Source organism: Ursus americanus, chromosome 2 (genome assembly GCF_024610735.1).
Source record: "Ursus americanus isolate L20-20 chromosome 2, mUrsAme1.1.p, whole genome shotgun sequence".
Lineage (NCBI taxonomy): Eukaryota > Metazoa > Chordata > Mammalia > Carnivora > Ursidae > Ursus > Ursus americanus.
In genome coordinates this window covers 36,396,284-36,418,068 of record NC_142128.1, presented here as the reverse complement: position 1 = coordinate 36,418,068, position 21,785 = coordinate 36,396,284, and the positions used below count along the sequence as shown (strand labels likewise).

Below are 21,785 nucleotides of genomic sequence, written 5' to 3'. Positions count from 1 at the left end.
TTGTGTTTTCTGAGCAAATCCACTAATCTGGAAGAGCATCATTCGGAGTGGTATTCCCAAAACTAGCTAGAGAATGTTCTTTCTACAGGCTGAAATACAGGGATTCTGAGAATTTTTTCTCCCACCCTGCACTCTGGAATTCCTCCTCCTGTAAAACCAAGTGTTCAATGAGAATACTGTAATTCTGTTCCGCACACTCTATTTCAGCCAGTAAAACACGATGTTCCTTGTTTGCCTGGTCATTTGCTCCCACCAAAAGCATTAAACGTTTTAGATTTGGATATACCTCAATTTGTCTACCTCCTAAAACCCTGGAGGTCTCCCTGGGCTTGTTCAAGAGTGACTCTGCTGTTGTTTATAAGACTCAGAAGCATTTTCAGCAGGGGTGGTATCACCCTCAAGGGGTTGTGAGTTGGTTCTTGGGGGAAAGGGAGCACATTAAAAAATCACATTTTTGTATATAAAGCACAGATATATGGGAGTAGTTCTTTAGGGCTGCCATAACAAAATCCCACAAACTTGGTAACTTAAAACAACAGGAACGGATTCCCTCACAGTTCTGCAAGTCAGAAGTCTGAGATCAAGGTGTTTCCTGACACTAGGGGAGGATCCTTCCTGCCTCTTGGAGCTTTTGGTGTCTCCCAGAACTCCTTGGCTTGTGGCTGCATTGCTCCTATCCTGCCTGTCTTCACATGGCTTCTTCTGTGTCTCCTGTCTTGTAATGACACCAGTCACTGGATTTAGGGTCCACTCTAAATCTAGTATGATTTTAGCTTGAGTTCCTTAACTCATTACATGTGCAAAGACTACTTTCAAAGACAGTCACATTCTAAGGTTCTGTGTGTCTGGATGTTAATTCTGGGGGGCGGGGATGGTATTCAAACCACTGCATATGCATAGGGTGCATAAACAGATGTATACTTAGTTTGTCAGTGGTATTAAATGCAGATCCCCAGGCCCACTCAGCACTGCTGACTGGGAATCTTGAGGGTGGCTTCCTGGGATTCTACTTGCCAGGTATCCAGGTGAAGGTGAGGGCCCTGCCATCTATCTCTCTGGGCCACTCTGCCCTATTCCCTGGGGTTTGACTTAAGTCCTAACGTTATGTCCAAGGACAGCCACAGTCCTGAGGTTGGGGGTCGGGTGGGGGGCCTGTCCAGGGCACCCCTGGTCCTTTATCGCAAGCTTCCTTGGGACACGGAGCAGGGGTGCTGGCTGCCACACACATCATGGGGTTCTGGAAAAGCTCTCTTGTTTTGGAGCAGAAGCCCAAGGACTGTCGCTTGGGGAGCAGAGGAGCTGTGGTTCTTTTGTGTGACTGCTCTAGGGCCCCCTGTCTATACCGGCTTTGGTTACCCAGCCCCACCCAACACATCCAACTGAGGGAGAGGAAGCAGCCCTTGTCTGCTTTGGTACAGTGCATGTATTCATTCTCTGGGACTTTTCCATGGATTTCTCTGCAACTGTGGGTAAGAGCTCTCAAAGGACCAGCCAGCTGACTCCTGCATGTGGCGGGGGTTGAGAAAGACAGAAGTCCCTGGGGCAGGCCAGCTGGGATCAGGTCTGAGCCATGAGTCACTGCTGACGTCTGTCCTGGGCAGAATCGTCTCCCCAGAAGCCCCCTGGGGTTTGAGGGGCCCAGAGAGGGCAGGTCACACCAGGGCTCCCTTATGACCCAGAGGCTGCCTCTGGGACCAATTCTTCCTCTGAGGCCAGGGGCCAGGTCCAAAGCAGACCACTGCGGCCTCCATGGAGGCAGGTCTCAGGGCACTAGCAACTGCTGGAGTTGGGGTAGGGCCTGGAAAGAGCTGGAAGGAAAAGTGCCAGGAAGCTCTCAGGGACATGAAAGGCGACTGTGGCTTTCAAACTTCTCTTCAATCCATTTCCCCTCTCCTCCCTTCAAGTGTAACTTGAAACCTCTGACTTCAGAGTTTCCTGGAGCCCAAGGTTTCTGAGACACCGACCCCTTTGCAAATCCAATGAAAGCTTGGGGCATCACACTTGAATTGTTCCCATATCAGGGCTCCTAAGAGCCTTTGAAAGCCCACCCCTTAAGCCCAGGATTGAACTTTTTTCTGGGGACCCTCCTGATGCTCAAATTTTATAAAGAGCATCCCAGCAGCCATATGTTACCATGGCAACAGGACTCTGGGGGTTCCAAGTCAGGCCACCAAGACATCTGGTCCACATTCTGTGCCCAGGGGTCTGCCATCACTACCATGAGGAGGGGAGGGGATCTTTGCACTGCCATAACTAGTCCATGTTAATCCCTGGCTAGCAATCCCAAAGCTTGATGACTTGAGCTCTTGTATTATTTGTCAACACGTGTCCCTACCCACCACCAAAGGGAATTGTCAGAATCTCAAAACACCTTCCTGCCTCTGCTCCATGTCCTACCTAAGCTCCGCAATGCCTGATTCCAAAATGTGCCTCTCCTCAAACAGTATGAGTGTTAGACTCTGTGGGTTGCCAGAGACCCCCAAATCCAACACAAAGTGCCTCAAGCAAAAATGGGGATTTACTGGTCCATGTAATTAGTCCAAGAAGGATACAGGCTTCAGGTATAGCTGGATCTAGGAGCTTAAATGATTGTCCCCCTTTCTCTTGATTTGGTTCTCCTTCACATTGGCTTCACTGTCCTTTTCCAAGTAGCCCACACCCTGACAATCTCAGCAAAGTGTTTTTCCCCAAATTCTAGCAGAAGTTCCAGGGTGGGCTCTGGTGAGCCAACTGGGACAGGGGACTACCTCTGATCCATTTATTCATGCCATCTGGGACTTGAAGGGATGGTACTAGCCAAACCAGAGGGATGGAGAATGGGTGAGAGGTAGTGCCCTAAAGGCAATGGGAGGGAGGCTCGTGGCCATGGTTCTCACTGTCCTGACCACCTTCACTGGGCATTCTCATTACCACTGGGAGGCGTCTGGATACAAGAAACTGCAAATTTTGGATGGCTACCTCTGGGTGCTGAAGCATACTCAGCCCCTGTGTAGGGCAGGCTGGACGTGCCAGGGAGTTAACCCCCCAAAGCATGATGAGAGTGTGTTGGCTGACCAACACCCCACCAGAGGCACAACCCCAAGACGTTCTCTGCATTCTCCCAGAGACCCCAGGTGATCAAGCCTGGCTGCCCACAGTGGGGAGCTGCTCACTAACGCACTGTGTACTGGCTGCCTTTCCTTCCTCACTTCCCTGTCCCCCACCAGGGCTTCTTCGGTCACCTCCCAAACTACTTACCCCTCCATCCTTATCTCAGGTTCTGCTGCTGGGAGGGATCCAGCTGAAGACAGGGCATTTATTAAAAGAAGAGGGACTGGGTGTTGGGCAGGCACAATAGATACCCCTCCACAAAGAAGGGAGGGTGAATGTATCCTAGTCGCTGAACCAGGGACCCCTCCAGCACGTCATGATGGACCCTCTTCAGCTCTCTCTGGCCTAAAATCCACCAAGTCCATGCACAGCACCGTAACCTCCCAGCTCAGCTACCAGCCCAGCCAGGGACAGAGATGTCCTCTGCAGAGGTCAGAGCTTCCAGGACAAGGGTTTCTACAGCCTGTTGCCTCAGAACCCCTAAAGGTGCTCTCTGTAGATTCCCAGACCCCCTGCCCCTGACATTTTGATTCGACGGGCCTGGGACAGGATCTGAACATGTGCAATCATACAACATTCCTGGGGAATACACTCTGACCTGCAGCCAGCTCAGGAACTGTGTCTCAGGAACATGCCAACGTGATTCAAAGGTGTCTGGGAACTCCTCCAAGCTCTTGTCACTACTTCCTACCCTTGAACACTGGGAGCAAAACATCAAAGCAGCCCAGGGACCAGTTGTGCACTAAAAGAGAGCAAAACACAGGATGAGACTTCCAGGTAGAGTTGAAACACAAGGTCCCTGGAGGAACATGTGAACTTGGTTGTTTCCATTTCTGGAAGGAGGAATTACAACTTGAAGCATTTGCCTAGTTCGTTGGATGAGCAGCTGTCCTCAAGTTCCTCCTGGACATGCTGTGAATGCCCCCCGCCCCAAACCAGGGTCACAAGCCCAGAAAACAGGCTCAGTTAGGATGTAGGAATGACAGCAGCCTGGCCGTGGCTAGTGTGGGCTTCGGGTGATGGTTCACTAGGTGTAGGATCAACCATGCCCAAGGATACCGACAACTTGGCCTGTGGCTCCCACTGCAGGACCAAAACACAGCACTCCGGAGGGAGTATCACAGGCTGGCTCAGCAGCTCTCAACTTCAGGGGGAGACAGGAAGACACGCAGTCACATAGACCCATTCCTGCAGGAACTTGGGAGTCTGGGAAACTGGCCTGTGATATTTCACTTCTCAGAACCAAATTCTTCCTTTCTGAAGAGAAACTATATCATCAGGACAGCAGATGGACTGCAGGATGGGCTCAATGAGCCTCCTGGACTCAGGTCTCTTCGCAGCTCTTCTCACTACAGAGTGGGGTCTGTCTCCTTTCACCTTGAATCTGGGAGTCCTGGGGAACCAGCTGACAGAACATGGTAGAAACAAGGTCACGCCAGTTCTGAGCCGAAGCTTCTAAAGCCCCTGCATGCTTCTCTTCCAGGATGCCCGTCCCCACCTGGACCCCAAGACTGAACCAGCCTCCTGGAGGATGAGGCACTAGGTGGAGCTACGTCATCAGCTGCGGCCATCCCAGGCCAGACCCCAGTGGGCCCATTAGCTGTTGCAGACATACCAGTGAGCCCAGCTGAGATCAGTGACCCCAGCAAACATCAACAGATTCACCCAGTTGACCCCAGAATCACAAAAAATAATCGTTTTTCAGAAGAAGCAGTAACTGGTTGTTGTTTTAAGCCACCAAGTTTTGGACTGGTTACGCAGTACTAGATAGCTACTAGTTACACGACGTCTTAGTCTGCTCAAGCTGCTATGACAAACACCATACACTGGACAGCTTATAAACAGACACGTATTTCTCCTAGTTCTGGAGGCTGGAAGTCCAAGATCAAAGTGCGGCAAATTCAGTTCTTGGTGAGGACCCACATCTTGGCTTGCAGACAGCTGCCAGCTTGCTGTGTGTTCACACAGCCTCTTCTCTGTGCTTTTGTGGAAAGGGGGCCCTCCTGTCCCTTCCCCTCATAAGAGCACTAATCCCACCATGAGGGAACCACCCTCATGACCTTATCGAAAACTAATTAAACCAAAGGCCCCACCTCCAAATACTATCACATGGGTGGGGGAAGGGGAGAGGGTTAGGGCTTCAACATAGGAATCTTGGGGAGACACATTCAGTTCATAATGTGCATGAGTCTCTTTGAGGACCTCCGTCATCTCTCATCCCAAAAGATCTGCTGAGCACAGTGTAATATCCATTCATGGAAGGGGGGGTGCTACCAGGCACTTCCTGAATACCCTTCACGGCCACACGGTACAAACTCAGATACTCACGGGGCTGGCAGGCCATGGACTGCTGGGGCTGCGATGACCTGGAGAAGGCAGGCCCAGATGGGGACTGCGGATTCTCATTTCTGACAAGTCACTGCCCTGGAGGGACGTCGGCAGGGGCTGCAGGCTCACCCTCTTTTAAAAAGAAATATGAAACCTGAAATTGTTTATCTCTTGGCTTTTATACGCTGGTAACTAATTTAAATTCCATTAAGTCATGGTGCAGACTAAACCTTTTCCCTTCGAAACATGGTCCAGACAACCCCCCCACCCAAGTCTAAGCTTCACCTGGGAGCTTGTTAGAGATTCAGACTCCTGTACCCGACCCCGGGTCAGAATCTGCATTTTAACAGGATCTCTGGGTGACTCGCGTGCACCATAAAGTGAGAAGCCCTGGATTCAACAAACAGCTCAGGGAGCTGGGTGTGCTCTGGGCTGCCTGTTTATGACCCCGGAATTCAGATGAAGTAATCCCACCTATACCTAGGTACATCCAGAAATCCACAATTCAGGCTTTAGATGCCACCCGGGGAATCCTTTTATTACATCAATTTATTCAAGTGATAAAAAACCTCTCCTGGTGGCAGGATACCAAAATAGAAAGCTTGTAAACATGATTTCATCCCCCGCCCCTTCTAAGGAGCTTCCTGTGACAGAAAGTAGAATTCAAATTGGCAAATTCTGTGATGAGGTCTGTAGAAAAGGGTCCCATGACGTGGCCATCGTCTCTGTAATCCATCCCTGTCCAGAGGGGCTGGCTGGACCCTGCCACTCAGTCACGGTGCGGTCATGGTCGTGCCATCGCTAGCAGCCCCTGCCTCAGGAGGCCAGAGGCTCTTTGCCAGCAGAGCAGGTCCTCGGAGGACAGGCGTCACAGGCAGCAGACACAGGCAGGCAGGGAAGGAGGAGTCTATCTCTGGGGAGCACAGTATTGCTAGGGTTGCATGTGTCACGGCAGGTGACCAGGTGAGGGCCCAGGGCCAGGTAAGGGGCTGAGGCACAGGTGCTATCAGAAGCTTGGCTTGGCACCGGGGCTGAGATCACCCAGACGGTCAGCGGCCTTGAAATTTCCCTTGCAGAAATCAGACCGTGTCGAAATGAGCCTTCAGAGCAGGCCACGACGGGCAGCTGGAGGCTTCAGTCCTTAAAGGGATTGTGGGCATCACCCGGCTGTTCCTTCTCCGAGGCCAGGAGCTCCCCATTCATCTCCTGCAGTGGGTGGTAAACGTAGGCCCCATCCAGGTGCCGGCTCCGCTCCGCTCTTGAGCCAAGGAGCAAGGACACGTTCGCCACCATGCTGATCAGCAGAAGGAAAACTAGGGCCAGGGTGAGGGCCAGCCAGGTGGTCCTGGGTGCAGAAGAGAAAGCCTAAACAGGGGGTTGTTGGGCAGTGCTGGAGGGGTTTCCCTCCCTCCCCTCCACCAGAGCAGAGGCAGAGTCAGGGGCCTCCAGGGAAAACACAAATACTGTCCAGGAGCAAAATGGGCCTGGCAGGGCTGGACACACTCCAGACACACGTTCGGGGTGCAGTAATGACAGTCACTATGTGGCATGCAGGCCAGCCCTGCCACAACTCCTGAGACTTCAAGAGAAACCACAAAATTTTATGTGAACGTTACTGATTCTCAGATGTTGCCAATAAATCTTAAAATTTTTAAAAATTATGCAGGCGAAATAAAATACAGTTGGGGATCTAACGATGATGCCTGAAGATGCATCAGTTTGCATCCTGTGCTCCCGGGGGATGTTCCAGAAACCTCAAAGCAAATAGAGCAGGGAGAACTGCACCCCTTCCTCCCTCCTGTAGAGCTGGCGGGGTCTTTCAATGATCCTTGTTTTCCTCCTTCATGTGAATCTTTGGCTGAAGCCCTCAATGCAAAAGCAGACACAAACACACTGCTACGGGCAGGGGCATGCTTGTCAGCGCCTCCATGGCTCCCCTTCCCTTGCCGGCAACTGTCAATGGGTTCCAGGTCTGCACTGGGGAAGGAGGGGCTCAAAGTCTCACACCTGAGGAGCCTGAACTTAAGACCGGGGGCATGGAGCACCCAGGAGCCACTGTCACTGCTCTGGGTGCATTTTCAAAGCACATTTCCAGGGGTTTTCTTCAGGTGTGGTTCTGGGCCTTCAGAGCCTCACCCCAGGCTCACTGAGTCAGGACCTCCAGGAGGGACCTGGGATCTGTATTATTAATGATGAGACTGTCCTCTAGGACATCGCCAGGAGCTTTTCATTCATACCCATACCTGATCCCCACCTCCAACGTGGGTGGGGCTGGGCCGGCACCCAGAGCTGGGCCATGAGGTGAGAACTACAAGAAAAGAAGTTCTCAGAGTGGGGTCTCCATAGCAACAACATGAGCATCACCTGGGACAGCACTGGGAATGCAGATTCTCAGGCCCCACCCCAGACCTACTGATGCAGAAACTCCAGAGATGGGACCCAGCAATCTCTTCCAGCAGCCCCTCCCAGAGGTCAAGTTTGAGACCCACTGCACTAGAAAAGAGAGAGAAAGCCCACCACAAGGAGCACACAGAGGTGCTTGAGAAATGATGCGAGTTCCCTGGGGCTTGGCACTTCTGTACTGGGCACCAGACACTGAGAAAGTAAGTCGCGAGTCTCACAGGGAAAGGAGCCCGCTGCCCTGCCCCCTCGACTCCCACTGGGGTGGTGACCAGGGTCCTTCTCAACATCTCCCAGGGCCACTTTGGTGGTTGTGAGCATCAGCTGTGACTCTCCCTGTGCTTACATTGGAGAAACGTCACCTGGCTGCCCCGCTGACACCTAGCGTTACTGAGTCCCTGAGCAGAGGCCATGACTCACAGGTGGAGAGAGGGGGGATTTCCTCCCATCCCTGCCCCAAGTCCCACCAAATCTCCTACCCAGTGAGAAGGGAGACTTCTCCTGTTCTCAGGGTGGTCTCGGATGACAGGAGACACTGCTTCACTGCAAGACACCAGAGAAAAGCTGACATGCTGGGAGAGGAGGGGTGTGCCCCCTCTTGCCCCCAGGGGACTGGGAGGAGCCATACCTTGGGAGAGGATGCTGTTAAGGGCTGGTGCCTGGGCCAGGCTGCAGTTGCCAGTCTGGGGGTCACAGGGACACTGGTGCTCACACTTGCAAGGCCTCTGGCAGCCTGGCCCATGCCAGCCGAGGGGGCACTCTGTGGAGAGGAGGCAGAAGTGGAGGCCTCAGTGGCAAGGCCTCTCTCTGCACGGACAGGATGGGCCCCAGGTGTGTGCAGAGCTGGGCTGAAGCAGAAGTGCCCCCCCGGATCCCTCAGGCTAGACGTTGGAGATGCCCCGGGTGGCACTTCCTCCCAGCTGACTTGGGGCCCATCTATCTTACCGTGCTCACAGGTGTCCCCAATGAAGCCAGGAGGACAGGTGCAGGTCCCCCGGACCGGGTCACAGGCAGCTCCGTTCTGACACCAGCACTTCATGGCACAGTCCTCCCCAAAGGAGCCGTTGCTGCAAGCTGGCATGGGGAAAGGGGAGTCATTTCAAAATCCAACCCTGCCTCTCCTAGGTGAGGGCCAACAACACTGCAAACAGATCTCAGTCACCCCAAGTGGCCCTGTAGGTTCCCAAATTCTTCCAAGAGAAAGTGAGGGAGAACCCACTTGAAGGCAGGCCCTGAGGCTGAGCCCTCCTGGAGCTTCCTGTCTAGATGGGGAGGTGGCCAGTGAGCCAGAAAGCAGATGTGATGTGCAGGTGGGGACAAGTGCAGCAGCAGCAGACCGCTGGAGGGGGTGGGGCGGGCAGGCCCCTGAGGACAGGGCAGTTAAGCTGGGGTTTGGAGGAGCAGAGCTGGGTCAGTGAGTCGGGGAGGGGCTGTAGCACCTGGCAGGTCAGGCTGAGGAGTCCATTTCTTTCACTTACTCAAAAGAAAGCCCTGAAGGCTTTGAAACTGTGGATGGCTACAGTGGGTTGAATTGTGTCCCCCCAAAAGATATTGTGTCCTAAACCTCAGAATCTGGGAACACGACTGCATTTGGACACAGAGCCTTTGCAGATACAATTAAGTGAAGATCTTAAGAGATGCGGACGCCTGGATTTAGAGTGGGCCCTAAATCCAATGATCTGGGGCCCGTGGAAGGGGATGGAGAGACAGACACGGGAGAAGGCGTGTGAAGATGGAGGCGGAGACCAGAGCGACGTGGCCACGAGCCAAGGAATGCCTGGAGCCACCAGGAGCTGGAAGGGGCAGGAAGGAGGCTCCCCTAGACCTTTCAGGAGTATGGGCCCTGCAGACACCTTGATTTTACAGTTCTGGCCTCCTGAGCTGTGACAGTGTAAGTTTCTGCTGTTTTAAGCCACCCCGTTTGTGGAATTTGCTGTGGCCGCTGCAGGACACTAACGCAGTGATTTACAGTCAGGCGAGAGCAGCGAACAGGAGGGAGATAAAGGCAGCTGCCACGCTCACCCTCTCCCCAGGTGGCCAGGGGTGGGGAGGCACCTGGCCTGGTGGCTTTTACCTTCACTGCAGTTGGACCCTGTCCATCCAGCTTCACAGCGGCAGCCAGCTGCCAAGACAAGACCAAGAGGGCCAGGTGAGGGCCTGGGCAGGGCCAGGGCAGTGAGAGCTGGGAGCCCCAGTCACAACTGCCGCCCCAGAGACCCCACTCACTCTCTGTGCAAAGCCCGTGCTGGCTGCAGTTGGCGGGGCCACAGTCCAGCTCGTTGCAGGCCACGCCCTGCCAGAAGTGCCCCGTGCACTGGCATCGCCCCTCCACACAGGTCCCGTGGCCACTGCAGTCAGGTGGCTGGCAGCGGGGCTCGTGCACACACACCACAGTAGCCACATGGCGTGGACAGCGCCACATGTTGTCCTGGCTGCGGGGCGACATGGCGTGTGAAGAGAGGCCAAGGCACTGACCATCCCCAGCGCACCCTTTCTACCCCCTACTATAGCCCCTGACGGCTGCCTCTCTCTCCACTCTCCCTTCTCTAACCTTTTATAGGTTCTTCCCACCCTGACAATTTCTTCCAACCCCAGGGCCTTTCCACATGCTGTTCTCACTGCCCAGAAGGTTCTCCAGGTCCTGCCTTGCTACCTCGACCTTCAGATCTCAGCTCAGGTTCCACTATGCTCAGAGAGGTCTTTGCTGACCTATTAACCCCCTTTCGTTGGCGTGGGTGGTACTGGTACAGCGTGTATAGTTCAACTCTCTTCCTGTAAGCAATGAGAGGCAGGGATCCCGGCTCAAGGCTGAATCCTCAGGGCCTGGCACATAGTACGTGCTCAATATTTGTTGAATTAGATAGCTAGGGATAGGCCTGGACTTAGACCTCAAGAAGAGGGCTCTGGCATGCTTACCAGTGATCTGATGGGTAACTGGCCAAGGTACCATTGAGCACGAAGGTGGCGGAGCCCCCTCCATCCAGGTTGATGGCGTTGACCACGTCCTGTTTCAGCAAGAACTCTGCCATCTCCCATAGGTTAATGCTGTAGGACAAGAGCGTTAATGCTGACCGTGTCCACTGCCTTTCCAAGGTGGACAGTATCAAGCCCACTGTGGCAGACAAATTTCTAAATGGGCTTCCCCCAAAAATGTCCCATCTTAATCCCTGGAAGCTGTGTATATAATGAGAGATCACTCCCATGACTGTTATTTTATATGGCTCAGCTGTCCACAAGTGGGGACACCATCCTGGATTATCTGGGTGGGCCCAGTGGAATCACAAGAGCTCTTAAAAGCAGACCTTTCCCTGGCTGGTGGCAGAATGTGAAACGAGGGAGACTGGAAATACAAATGGAATAAAGGGACTGGACACATGTTTGCTGGCTTGAAGATGGGGAGGGTAACATGCACAAGAAGGAATGTGGGCAGCCTGAAGGAGCCAGGGTCCCCTGGCCAACAACCAGCAAGGAAACCCAGACTTCAGTCCTATAACCACGAGGAAGTGCACCCTGCCGGCAACCTGAATGAGCTAAGAGGATTCTTTTTCTGAAGCTCCAGATGACAGCCCAACTGGCACACGGCTTGATTTTGTCCATGGGAAAGCTCCAACATGGAACTCAGCTGAGCCCTCCAGACTTCTGACTGACAGAACTGTGAGCTAACAAATGGGTGCTGTTTGTGCTTGTTTGTTACACAGCTATAGCAGACTAACACGCTCTTTAAAAAGGAAGAAATTGGCTCAGAGAGGGTGAGAGACTTGTCTGTGGCCACAGAGCTAGCAGGTGGCAGAGCTGGGACTGGAACAGAGGTCTTCTCCCTGCTGACTTTGTAATTTCTTCCTATCACCCTATCCCGGACTCAGGAGAGCGGAGGCCTAAGCTGGGGAGACTGAGAGGGAGTGTGTAGAGGACAATGAGTTCTCAGACATGAGACAGATCTAGGGACTCTTTCTTGTGGGAAGGCAGTGAACATCCCCAGGGAACAGGTGGGAGTCCGAAGGGCAGCTATCAGTGGGCTGAAGTTCCTCAAAGCAGGACTCAGCCCAGGCCTGCTGTTCCCAGATCCTGGCACTCACCCCCGCTGCTCCGTCTGCCCGTCTGCATGGAAGAGCACCAGCTGCCCTTTCCGGTCATGTCCCACAGCTGTCCTGGCTGACATCACATTCACAAATTTGCTAAACGAACCTAAAAGAGAAGAAGCCTGGCTGATCACCTGGCCCTCTGGGAAGCCTCCTGGGCTCTGCCTGTTATTTTTGGCCAGTCCAATGCCACTCTCCACCTCCGGTCCACGCCATCCAGTGTCTCACTCAGACGTGTATTATCCTGCCTCTCCTCTGCCCCATCCCACTCAGTCTCCACATAGAGGTCAGATGGCCCTTCTTAGGTGTAAATTAAGTGACAGCAGCCTCCAGGGGAAAACCCTCTAATGGCTTCCACTGTTCTCAGCTCAAAATCCAAGGCCCAACACGGCCACTCTGGCCTGCTTCTCTCTCTCTCTCTTTTTTTTTAAATTTTCTTCTTTATTTATTTGAGAGAGACAGAGAGCGAGTGAGAGCACGAGCGGGGTTGAGGGGCAAAGGGAGAAGCAGACTCCCGGCCAAGCAGGGAGCCCAATGTGGGACTCAGTCCCTAGACTCCAGGATCATGACCTGAACCGAAGGCAGACACTTAACTGACTGAGCCACCCAGATGCCCCGGGTCTGCTTCTCCTACCTCATCTCTGGAGGCTCCCCTCTCACCACCCTGCAGCCACTTTTTGCTTTAGGGCTTCTACACCTTCTGTTCCTTCTGACTGGACTGTGCTTCTCCTCAGCCCTTCCTGTGGTTTGTTCTTTCCAATCTAAGGCAACTCCTCAGTGAGGCCTCCCTTGACTGCTCAGTCTAAAACAGCCATTTCCACATCAGGGCCATAACATCCTTTCCTACGCCAGTACTCCACATCCCAGAGGTTTTCAAACTGAATTACTCAAGGGGTTTGTTAAAACACACAGGTTTGGGTCTTACCCCCAGGGATTCAGGATTCTGATTCACAGCTCCTTTCCTCTACCTATTTCCTTTCCCCCAACTTTATTTTTCTTTCTTAGCACTTACCACTTACTTTCAGCAAATTACAAATCTATTTTCTTTGTTATGTATTCCCCAAGAGCAGGGACCTTATTTGTCATAATCCCCATGGATCCCCTGTACCTTGAATAGTACATACTCAAAGACTTAAGAATAGCTTCCCCCACCAGCCCAGCGGTCCTGGTTCTCAACAAGACTATGCCACACCCCGCCCCCAAACCTGTCTCCTGCGTCTCATCACACTCGGCCGCCTGGCTTTCGTTGATGTACACACTTCCATTGCGGATCAGCCACACGACACCACTCAGCAGCTGCACAAATGGATTCTCATTGTCCAGCACCTCCTCCTCAGACAGGTACCTGGACACAGAAAAGGCATTAGATTCACTCACCAGCAGGGGCAACTGCAGGTTGTAGAGCTCCCTCCTACTTCCCCTCCTCAGGTTGGCTGCTTAATTCCTCCTGGTGTCCCAGGAACCATCCTGGTCCTGAGTGCAGCCTTTGTAAACAGTCTATGCATCCCAGTTACTACTTCATCTAATATAAACAACGATTCTCAACAGATTTCAAGTTCATCTCTGGTCTTCAACCTCCTAGGCCATCACTGTAGTGAAACCACTGTCTGATGCCTACTGACAACTCATAATTGGTCTCCTTACTTCTTTTTTTTTTTTTTTAAAGATTTTATTTATTTATGTGACAGAGAGACAGCCAGCGAGAGAGGGAACACAAGCAGGGGGAGTGGGAGAGGAAGAAGCAGGCTCCCAGCGGAGGAGCCTGATGTGGGGCTCGATCCCATAACGCCAGGATCACGCCCTGAGCCGAAGGCAGACGCTTAACCGCTGTGCCACCCAGGCGCCCCCGTCTCCTTACTTCTACTCTGGTCCCTCCAACCCAGCCTTCTGCCAGGATTAGAGCTTGTTTTTATTTTCATTTTTTTAAAAAGATTTTATTTCTTTATTTGAGAGAGTGAGATGGAGAGAGAACACAAGCAGGAACAGAAGGAGAGGGAGAAGCAGACTCCCCTACTGAGCAGGAAGCCTGACACAGGGCTCGATCCCAGGACCCTGAGGTCACCACCGGAGCCAAAGGCAGACACTTAAGCAACCGAGCCACCCAGGTGCCCCTAGAGCATGTTTTTAAATAACCAAAGTCAGTCCTGTCATCCTCTGATACTCTGCTCCTTCCTTCAGTGCCTCACACACACCAAACCCTTGTGCACCTCTAAGCCTAGCACCTGCTGTTCCTTCTGACTGTAGTGCTCTTCCTCTAGTTCTGACCTTGGCTAACTTAGGATTAATCTTCAGGTTTCAACCCAGAGGTCACCTTCTCAGACAGGCCCTTCCTGTTCACCTTCCCTAAAATCCACATTCCTTTTTTTTTTTCTTTTTTTAAGATTTATTTATTTATTTATTTGACACAGAGAGAGAGCCAGCGAGAGAGGGAACACAAGAAGGGGGAGTGGGAGAGGAAGAAGCTGACTCCCAGCGGAGAAGCCTGATGTGGGGCTGGATCCCAGGACTCTGGGACCACGCCCTGAGCCGAAGGCAGACGCTTAACGACTGAGCCACCCAGGCGCCCCTAAAATCCACATTCCATTTACATTGGTTTACCCTGTTCCTTGCTTCTTTTCTTTACATGCATGCAATCTAAATTTATCTTAATTATTTCCTGGCTTTTATTTATTTTTCCTAGTAATGGGAGAATTCCGTGAAGACAAAGGCTGTCTGTTTGTTCACTGCTATATCCCCAGTGCGCAGCATATTGCCTGACACAAAGCAAGCGCTCGTTGATACTGGGAGATGAACAAACACTGCAAGGAAAAGTATTACTATCCCCATTCTACAGAACGGAAACGGAGGTTCAGCTTTGTCAGGTGACTTGAACCCAGCACCACTGCTACAACCCAAATCTCAGGTCGTCTGCCCTCGATAGTCACGAGGCTCCCTGCCTCCTCACCCGGTGACCAGGGTCCCGTCGCGGCGGATCCCGAACTGCGCGTTCTGCAGCCCCCCGGCGCTGCTCACCCGGCGCCCGTCGCTCACCACGTTTCCCAGGCACTCGCCCGAGTCCATGCGGAAGAAGCCGCCGTTCTGGGCGACTCTGCAGCCGGCCGCCCGCGCCGTTTCCTCCACGGTGGCGCGGCGCCTGGAAGCGCAGCCGCCGGACCCACCGGGCTCCAGCACCGAGAAGGTGCGCAGGGGCTCTGCCACTCGCGTCAGGTGGCCAGACACGGCGCGGTCCGCGAAATGCGACACGAAGGTGCGTACCGCCGGGCCGCGGGTGCCGGGGGTCGCCGGGGTAGGTGGCCAGCTTTCGTGCTCGAGGCTGCCGGCGCGCACCCTTGAGCAGTCCCGCGCGGAGCGCGCGCGTGCGCGGGAGTAGGGCAACAGCAAGTCGTCGTCGCGGGAGGCCCTGCGTAGACACGGCGGCCGTGAGCTCGGAGGGCTGTGTCCCGGGCGGTGTACCCCCGAACCAGGCTCACCCCTCCAGACCTTTACTCACCCCCAGTCAACGCCGCTGGTCGCCTCCCGGAGGAAGCCGAGCAGCGCAAGGAGGAAGATAAGCCAGCGACCCATGGAGGCCGCCATGTTGGAACCGGGCCTCCGATCACGTGGGGTCGCCCCACGTGACTCACGATTTTTGGGGGGCCGATTTCGACCGGGACAGATAGTTTAGGCTTCTTTGAATATCGCGAGATCTTCTGTAATTCACTGTTTTTTTCCAGATGGTGCGTGGTGCTGGGGTAGTGGTGGGAACGTTTCGTGTTGATGTAATTTCAAGCATACCGGAGCTTCTAAGAGTAATGTAAAGAACTCCCACATACGTTCTATCTATACTTACTAGTTGTTAACTTTTATCCCATTTAGTTTATCATTTCAACTTCATTCGCATACTGCACCCCCCCCAACCATTTGCAACCAAGTTGCAGACATGGGACCCGTCGCTTCACTACTTCACGTGTCTTTTAAGAACAAGGACATCTTCCTACATAACCACAGGCTAAGTAAAATTAAGACATTTTACATTAACAGCATTTAACTAATCCACAGTTTACATTCAAACTTGCCAATTTTCTGTATAATGTCCTTTAGAGCTGTTTCCCCCACATCCAGGGTACAATAAGGAGTTGCATTACTTGTCACGTCTCTTCCGGTCTCCCTTATTCTGTAAGTTTCTCAGCCTTGGTCTCTTATGACTTTTGATGTAGTTTTGAATGTAGGTGAGGTCTGGAGCCCTACGGCCAAGAAAGAATTCTTGAGACATCTTTGGTGTAAAAAGGTGGTTTTATTGAAGCATGGGGACAGGACCAGTGGGCAGAAAGAGCTGGTGCACTGGGGTTGAGAGGAATGGCTGATTATATTCTGGGGAGTTGAGGGAGGTAAGGACAAAGGGAGGTGTCCAAAAGCACTTTCATATGCTAAAGAAGACTTTCGGGATAGTGGAGTTTGCTATTGTCAAGCTAAGGTTGTTTTTCCCTGTAGCAGAGCATTAACATTAAGATAGTTGGGAGATGCCAAAAGTCTTTAGCAATCAAGCCCAGACCTCCCACTGCCTCCGGAAGTCCTCTTTTCTCTACGCAGGTCACCTGGGAGATATAGATACAGGCAGTCTCTAGAAGAGTTCTGCCCTTTGGTCTCCTCCCAACTTTCTCACTCCTTTGACAAACACATAACAAGCACATAATATCTAAGCACATATGTCCCATGGAAATTCTCCATTTGCTGAGCAGCCTATTACATTAATTAAACAAGGAGGCCATTAGATTGATGTGGCTTTATGCCATGGCCGCTGTTAAAAGACAAAAGTCAACTGAGTAAATTTAAAGATCAAATTGACTTTATTCAACGATTCAAGAATTAGGCAGCATCCCATCTAGCAAATAGAAGCTCCAAAGAGCTGTGCAAAATGAAAGGCTTTTATAGGCAGAAAGGGAGTGAGACAAAGAGTGGATTGTTTCAGGCAAGGTCACCTTCCTTTGAGGGAAAGACAGGGGCCTATTGTGCAGATAGATGAGGTTGTGGGATATAGGTGAGGTTCAGTGGGGTGGAGTCCGGAGCCGCCGACCAAGAAAGAATTCTAGAGACGTCTTTTACGCAAAATGGTGGTTTATTAAAGCACCGGGACAGGACCCATGGGCGGAAAGAGCTGCTCCGAAGTCATGAGAACTGGCCCATTATATACCCTCAAGTTGGGAGAGGGTTAGGGATAGCGTAAGCTTAAGGAATTTTGGAAGCAAGGTTTCCAGGACCTTGAGGGGGCTAGCTATTGTTGGGAAAAGGTCATTTATTACCGTCTAATAAAATCTTAGTCATGAGACCCTTCAGATGTATATCGGTGGGCCATATGCTTGGGGGATGACTGCTAACACATAACTTGGGGGGGGCGGGTAGAGATAAACGAAGTCTCCAAAGGAATTTTTATACGTTAAAGTAGACTTCCAGGATCCTGGTGGAGGGAAGGGGGTTAGGCTAGGACTGCCTTTGGCCTTTAGCAAAGTATTAACATCGAGGCAGCTGAGTTCCTAGAGGAATGTCACTGTGCTTGTTTCAAGGACTTATCAATGGGCGGTAGGTAGTAAGGAAATTTAATTGTGTCTACATACATTCCCTTCTGGAAGCTAGGTTACTGATAGCTTTGTTCTTGTAAACTGCTAAGACATTTGTAAACTGAGGGAGACTCAAGTCTTGCAAGATTGTGTTATCTATAGGTTAACTGTTTCTTTGTCCTTTAGGGCAGCCAGGAGTGCCTGAGGAATGTTGCATACATACCAGGGGGAAGGGGTTGCAGGGTATCAGCTTCTGCTTTGTCCTCAGCTTGCCTTCCTTTCCCTCATCACAGATGACTTCACTAGGTGCTGACCAGGTCACTGACTGGTTAAAGGTTTCTTTCCTGAAAGAGGTTGAAACTATAGTTAAGTCAGATATTAAGTGTTGGTTGGCTGACATGGGGCTTGGCAAATGTTACTCTATTTTGGGCCTGTTGTCTCTCTTTTTTACTTTTTTTTTTTTAAGATTTTATTTATTTATTTGACAGAGAGAGACAGTGAGAGAGGGGACACAAGCAGGGGGAGTGGGAGAGGAAGAAGCAGGCTCCCAGCAGAGGAGCCTGATGTGGGGCTCGATCCCAGAACGCCGGGATCATGCGCTGAGCTGAAGGCAGACGCTTAATGACTGCGCTACCCAGGCGCCCCTCTCTTTTTTACTTTTTAAAAAACTAATCTCTCCATACCAGGTGGGACTCGAACTCACGACCCTGAGATCAAGCGGTGCGTGCTCTGTGACTAAGCCAGTCAGGCACTGTCTTTTTTTTTTTTTTTTTTTCCCCTTTAACACTGCCTACAGAAGCAAACCAAGATGGGCATTAAGGAGGGCACTTGATGTAATGAGCACTGGGTATTATATGCAAATGATGAATCACTAAATTCTACCCCTGAATTAACACAGTATATGTTAACTAAATTGAATTTAAATAATTAAAAAAAAAAAGAAGCAAACCAAAATCTAAGGCTGTAAATGCCTCAAGGTTATGAAATCAAAACCTAAGGATGACCAGTTGCAAACAGCTTTAACTAACACCCAACTAGGCATCAAGCTATAGGCAATCAATTTCTTTTCTTTGCTTTCTCACTTTCTTATTAGAAGTCTTTCCCCTGGCTCATATCCACTTCAATTTGGTACTGGCCAGTTCGAATTGATTTTTGCTCAAACTCTTAGTTAAAATTTTTAACTTTAAAACAATTTTTAGTTTATCTTTCTAAGCCCAAACCCACAGTTCTAGCCATGCCAGCTAACTAACTCAGAGCTTTCTACTCTGCTCACATTCACCCTTCGTTAGGTACCTTTGTCTTCTCTCAGCTTCCTCATCTGGGTTCCACAGTCATTTGTAGATTGAACAGATTGAGCTCCTCCTATGTGCTAGATGCTGATGAAACCAACAGACCAGTCCTGCCCTTGTGGAGAGAGACACCAAATAACCCAAGTGTGGTGGGAAGAAGCAGGACGGAGAAAGAACAGGAGTGGCAGGGAAGGCCTCTCTAAGCCCATTTAGGCTGAGACGAGGGATAGGAGAAGGGGTAGCTGTGGGAGCTCAGGGGCCAGAGCCTTACAGGCAGGGGGCACCGTAGACCCTGGAGATGGCTGCAGCGCATTGACAGGGACCTGAGGCAGGCAGAGTATTAACATTTCTCCAGGAAGCCCCCAACTGTCTTCATGTTAACGCCTTACTGGAAGGAAAAACAACCTTAACTCAACAATATCCAGGCCTCCAGTGTCCTGTAATCTTTTTAGCATATGAAAGTGCTTTTGGATACCTCCTCCTGTCCTTACCTCCCCCAACTCCCAAGTATATATAATCAGCCATTCCTCACAGCTCCAGTGCAGCAGAGCTTTCTGTCCACGGGTCCTGTCCCCATCCTTTAATAAAACCACCTTTTTGCACCAAAGATGTCTCAAAAATTCTTTCTTGGCCAATGACTCTGGACCTCACCAACTTCCAAAATGACATCACTGTCAGATTATGGGTTAAGGGAAAGAATACCATGTCTAGGCAGTGCACCCAGTCTTGCCCATCACAATTGCAATCTGCATGATTATAACTGTTTATTTTTTTAAATTTATTTTATTTTTAAGTAATCTCTTCACCCAATATGGGGCTCAAACTCACAACCCCAAGGTAAGAGTTACATGCTCCACTGACTGAGCCAGTCAGCTACCCTCTGATTAAAGCTGTTTCTTAAATGACCGAGCCACCCAGGTGGCCCCCCCTTTTCTTAATGTCTCTCCCACCTTGACTGTCATCTCTGAGGACAGAGACCATGTCTGCTTTTCATTACTTTACCCTGGCACATTGCACAGTCCTTGGCACACAGGCACTTCATGGATATTTCTTAAATGATGGGAACAGGGTTCTTGTTTGTTCTCAGCTGCATCTCGCATACCCAGAGCACAGCTTAGCACACTGTAGGTTCGCAACCGCTATTTACTGAAGGAATGGATGGGGTATTTGCCTGGGAATGACATCCTTTGCTCATAAATAATAGGTGACTGATAAAACCTCAGAGGCGGAAGTGGTGTGGATGCTGGGTTTTCTGAGAAACTCAACAGCTAACACCCACTGAGCTCATTTAAACCTCAGACACTATGTGAGGGGCTTACCCTGCAACATTTTATCTCAGGAATCCTAGAAGGTGGGTGTTATTGTGCTACCCTTTATACAGAAAAGGAAATGGAGGCACAGAGAGGACAAGCTACTGACCTAGGGTCACACAGCTGTTAGCAGCCGAGGCAGCTGGTTCTGAAGTTTGAGAGTACAACTTTTTTTAAATCTTAAAGGGAAATACTTTAAAAACACAATGATTCATTTAATGGAAATACTGTTTTACAGTGGACATTTTTATCTTCAGCGAGGGGCCTATCAGGAACACACTTTTGACAGGAACATTGCTGGAACACCTAAGATCACAGTGGGGTGAGTGTGAGCACCGAGGAGGGCATAGGGGAGCAAATTTTGCCACCCCAAGATATGCCTTTTTGGCATACTGATAAGCTGGTTATTTTTAAGAAATTGCAGACACAAGGAAAGCTCTGAAAACAGAATTTACCTTTTTGTAAGTGTGTTTTTATCTCATTACCAGAAAGAGGGGGACGGATGACTCTAAATCTCTAGAAACTGTTATCAGTAGAGACAGCATGGACTTAAATCTACTCTTGTTTACTGTGCTTTCCCCAGTAACCTCCCTTAACTGACTCCCCACCCCCAACATCTTCTCTCCTCTTTAGCTGGAGATGGTATTTAGGGAGAAGGCTTAGGCCATTGCAGGGAGTTACTCAGTTTTCCTGGGTCTCTCTCACATAGATAGTCAGTATGCATGTTATTAAACCTTTTTGTTGTTGTCGTTTTTCTCCTGATAATCTGTCTAATGTCAACTTAATTTCCAGACCAGCCAAAAGAATCTTGCAGGGTAGAGGAGCACGTGCTGGAGGGACATTACTTAGACCCCTGGATGTACACAACCAAGGCCACTGCCCAATGTCAACTGTAGAAGTTCCCTTTATCTACCACTGGATGTCATACAGGTCCAGGCCTTGGGGACCCCACACTTCTCAGCCTTGGTGAGCATCAGCATCCCTTGGGAGCTTGCCAGGGAGGCATGTCCCCAGGCCCCCCCTCCTGAGGGCTAAATGAGAATCTCTAGGGGCAGGGCTAGAGAATCTGCATGTTTGTTTGTTTAAAGATTGTATTTATTTATTTATTTATTTATTTATTTATTTATTTATTTGAGAGAGAGAGAGAGAAAGCGCAAGAGTGGGGAGGGTCAGAGGGAGAAGCGGACTCCCTGCTGGTCAGGGAGCCCAAGGCAGCACTCTGGGATTGTGACCTGAGCAGAAGGCAGCCGCTTAACTGACTGAGCCACCCAGGCATCTGAGAATCTGCATATGTAACAAGATTCCCCAAGCTGGTACTGATGTCAGCAGCCACAGGCCACACATTGAGAAACTCCTCTAGGAGGGTAGGGAGCCAGTGCTCGGTGTTTAGAACACAGGAAGTGAAGGCCCACCTCCACATCATATTAAATGCTCATGGGATTCATCTTCAGTGAGAGGCTGAGGTCTGGGGTGGAGGAGCGGTGAAGAGACTCATCCGTTGGTGTTTTTACCTCTTCTCAGTGCCCTACAGCAATCGTAACCCAAAGGCGTGACAATTCAGGTGGGTTCATCTTGCAAAATTTTCTTCCCATGTCCCAGTTTGTATTAGGATTCCCTTTTCCTGAGAGTGGCTTATAAACCCAGATTTCTGCTAGAGGCATTGCCCCTCCACCCTGCCCCCAGTTTGGTCACTTAAACCTTCTAAAAATGTATCAATGTCAGGCTCCAGTGACTAATCCATCCCAAATGCAGGAA

General features: G+C 50.9%; 2 protein-coding genes across 2 annotated transcripts in view; one reads left to right on the top strand and one right to left on the bottom strand.

Moving 5' to 3' along the window:
- SEC14L5 (SEC14 like lipid binding 5) overlaps nucleotides 1-5,440 on the top strand; it is a 44,312-nt gene extending 38,872 nt beyond the window's left edge. The window contains exon 16 of the mRNA XM_045783890.2: nucleotides 4,574-5,440. Within this exon, the coding sequence (XP_045639846.2) occupies nucleotides 4,574-4,625 (52 nt within the window). The 3' untranslated portion in view covers nucleotides 4,626-5,440. The remainder of the gene's footprint in view (nucleotides 1-4,573) is intronic.
- A 228-nt stretch (nucleotides 5,441-5,668) lies between these two features.
- NAGPA (N-acetylglucosamine-1-phosphodiester alpha-N-acetylglucosaminidase) lies at nucleotides 5,669-15,515 on the bottom strand. Its single transcript, XM_045783892.2, has 11 exons — nucleotides 15,388-15,515; nucleotides 14,842-15,297; nucleotides 13,103-13,242; nucleotides 11,895-12,003; nucleotides 10,735-10,863; nucleotides 10,045-10,250; nucleotides 9,893-9,940; nucleotides 8,764-8,892; nucleotides 8,447-8,578; nucleotides 8,298-8,361; nucleotides 5,669-6,763 (listed from the first exon to the last, which is right to left on the bottom strand). The coding sequence occupies exons 1-11, from the start codon at nucleotides 15,471-15,473 to the stop codon at nucleotides 6,553-6,555; spliced, it is 1,710 nt and encodes a 569-aa protein (XP_045639848.1). The 5' UTR covers nucleotides 15,474-15,515; the 3' UTR covers nucleotides 5,669-6,552.
- Between the last annotated feature and the right edge of the window lie 6,270 nt (nucleotides 15,516-21,785).

Bases quoted from the DNA above. Each gene is read 5' to 3' on its own strand.
- NAGPA (XM_045783892.2), bottom strand. From the start codon at position 15,473: ATGGCGGCCTCCATGGGTCGCTGGCTTATCTTCCTCCTTGCGCTGCTC. The intron at 15,298-15,387 runs GTGAGTAAAGGT...GTGTCTACGCAG, and splicing joins ACCAGCGGCGTTGACTGGGG to GGCCTCCCGCGACGACGACT. The intron at 8,362-8,446 runs GTATGGCTCCTC...GGTGTCTTGCAG, and splicing joins TAACAGCATCCTCTCCCAAG to TGAAGCAGTGTCTCCTGTCA.